Source organism: Penaeus chinensis, chromosome 5, assembly GCF_019202785.1.
Source record: "Penaeus chinensis breed Huanghai No. 1 chromosome 5, ASM1920278v2, whole genome shotgun sequence".
Classification (NCBI taxonomy): domain Eukaryota; kingdom Metazoa; phylum Arthropoda; class Malacostraca; order Decapoda; family Penaeidae; genus Penaeus; species Penaeus chinensis.
The window spans coordinates 21,122,325-21,124,824 of record NC_061823.1 but is presented as its reverse complement, the minus strand read 5'-3'; the positions used below and the strand labels follow the sequence as shown (position 1 = coordinate 21,124,824).

Sequence of the window (2,500 nt, the reverse complement as noted above, 5' to 3'; positions counted from 1 at the left end):
GTTGTTGTTGATGATGATGATGATGATGATGATGATGATGATGATGATGATGATGATGATGTTGTTACTTAAAATTATCTTCATAATCTTGGTATGCCTGGTATTTGACTATTTGATGTGCAAGTGCTTGTGTAGCCACCTATGTGTACAAATAAATTAATTAATAAAACAAAACTACAGTGGACGGTACATGCACTAGCATCATAGGATTAAAATAGGGTTGTGTTTGATAAAGTATCATGGTCCCCTCCCTTAAGGTAAACAATGGTCATGCCCTTTGAGAGAAAGGAGCAAGTTTGTTTATATCTTAAGCAACAGTGGTGACACAGCAAACCAATAATCAATATACTTAGAATGTATTCTTAACTAATATGACAAGAGAGCATATGAAAGTATTTAGCATTTGGTTGTAATATTTGGTGTAGCGAGATGATTTATGACAGCAAAGTCTTTATCCCTCACATATCTGGTCTTAAAAGTGCCACTAACAGGACAAAAAAGTGAGCAAATTCTTCCCCTTTTACCTTATAACCCTTAAATATTGGCAATAAGGGTCATATGGCAACAGATAAGGGTCATGTTTTGAATCTAAATAGAGATCAACTGGGAGATTTTCACAAGATAGGGAATTTCTGTATGTCTCAATGTGAAGTCATCCCTACCAGTCCCTCATTCACACTAAACAGTGACCTGGAAGTCTGGCTGGAACATCAGCCTGTGGTATTAAACCCCTGTCCTCCACACCCGGAGGTACCTTCTAACCCCCTGGCCAATGGCAGTGACTATAATTATTTATCACAAAACATTAAGGAAGGACTTCATATAGGAGTTGTTCACTGTTACCATAAAGTCTGAGTGTTCTTGTGTAACATGCCAAAAGCTATCCATCAGGCTAAGTTATAAGCTATAATTTCCTCCTCTTCTTTATGAATATTTCATATACAAGGTAAACAAATATAAATATTCCTCTCTATTCACTCTAGTAAACTTCCATGCTATCTTACAGTTTTGTCAGTTACCAGCAAAATCCTATCATAATCTATGCTATCACTAAAAACTGTTCTTATTGTCACTTCTACTTTTCAGAGACATGAGCAAAGTCCCATTTCATCTCAGAGAAGATGAATATTTAGCATATTCCCCAACTACTCGTTCATTAATCGATTGTCATTAATGTATACCCTACTATACGATATGCAACATTGTTACAAAAGAGTGATACAAGTAAGTAAAGCAGGGTTTATTAATCAGACACCTGTGGTTCTTCTGGATGTCAAAATACAGCTGTGACTGAGATGTGGATATGTCATTGACCAAACACTGAAATATCAATTCTGTGGTGTTCTGAACAATCTCTTCAGAGTGTTATGCCACTGTATTCAGTGTTTGAAAGTCCAAATTTGCCTTTACATTCCCAAGAATTTTTTTAAAAATGAGGGTATGACTTTATATTCTTCCACCAGATATAGCCTTTTCAAAATACAGGTGACTGCTCTCAACACACTCAGCTTGATTGATTTTCATGTACAAAAACAGCACATCATGCTGTCACCACCAGAGAGAACATGAGAGGAGAGCAAGATAGTGAGAGACACAACAGTATAATACATGTACTCCATAGTTCCATATTTTTTTCAATCTCGTTAAAACCAACATAAAAATCAAAGCACCACAGGATGTTTGGTTAGCTTGGGGATGCCACCTGCTGTGCTACGTCCTCCAAGGCTGCAAGAACCACCTGTGGCAAATGGTGTCGCATCATGAAAGGTGAGATGAGCAGCTGTGTGAACTCGTTCATGTCACCCCATCGGTATTCCCACTCGCTGCTTACAACCTCTAGTCTAACAAGAAAAAGAAAGTTAAATTTCATTAAACATCTTCATTAGTTATTTTCCCTTAAGTTATTCTTAACTTACATAACTCCATTCTCTTTATTCTCTCTTTTTCCCATTTAATATCAATTAAACAAATAGAAAAATATCTGAGTTGAGAAATGGCCACATCCTAATTGGGATGGTTTGGCTCAAGGTATGGTGTGTCAAACATTATTACATGAAGTCAAATCAATGGCCCTTTACCTTTCTTCCTCAGGCAAGCTTGGGTTGCAGTAGAGGACTCTTCCTGGAAGATAGAGCGGTGTCTCTGTGTGTCGTGGCACTTGACACCTTCTTGAGTCATCGTCGGAGAAGGTCACCCGCACATCCTCCATGCTCTCCTGCGTGATTTTGGGTGAATGCTATAAACAATGACAAAACAGCATTATAGGTGGTTGCCATCAAAGACATGTATTTACCTCCATTTGATAAGACTAACCAAAGCATTAACTAAATACAATATTAAATTCAAAACATGGAAAAGAATAGACACTGAATATATTTTCCAAAAAAAAAATAGCAACAAAATATACATATACGTAAAAAGGCACTTCAGATGTAAGCATGCAAAGCTTAGGGAATGTAAATCACTACCATAAAACAGTAATAATCAGATTATATGAAAC

General features: G+C 36.8%; 1 protein-coding gene across 4 annotated transcripts in view; it reads right to left on the bottom strand.

The window, feature by feature from the left end:
* Window positions 1-340: 340 nt before the first annotated feature.
* Window positions 341-2,500, bottom strand: part of LOC125025928 (diacylglycerol lipase-beta-like) — a 36,961-nt gene continuing 34,801 nt past the window's right edge. For 2 of the 4 annotated variants that reach the window (XM_047614266.1, XM_047614269.1), the window contains exons 14-15: window positions 2,079-2,236; window positions 341-1,841 (exon numbers count right to left, since the gene is read on the bottom strand). In XM_047614266.1, coding sequence (XP_047470222.1) covers window positions 1,685-1,841; window positions 2,079-2,236 — 315 coding nt within the window. In that variant the 3' untranslated portion in view covers window positions 341-1,684. The remainder of the gene's footprint in view (window positions 1,842-2,078; window positions 2,237-2,500) is intronic. The other 2 variants (XM_047614267.1, XM_047614270.1) reach the window with 1 other exon arrangement.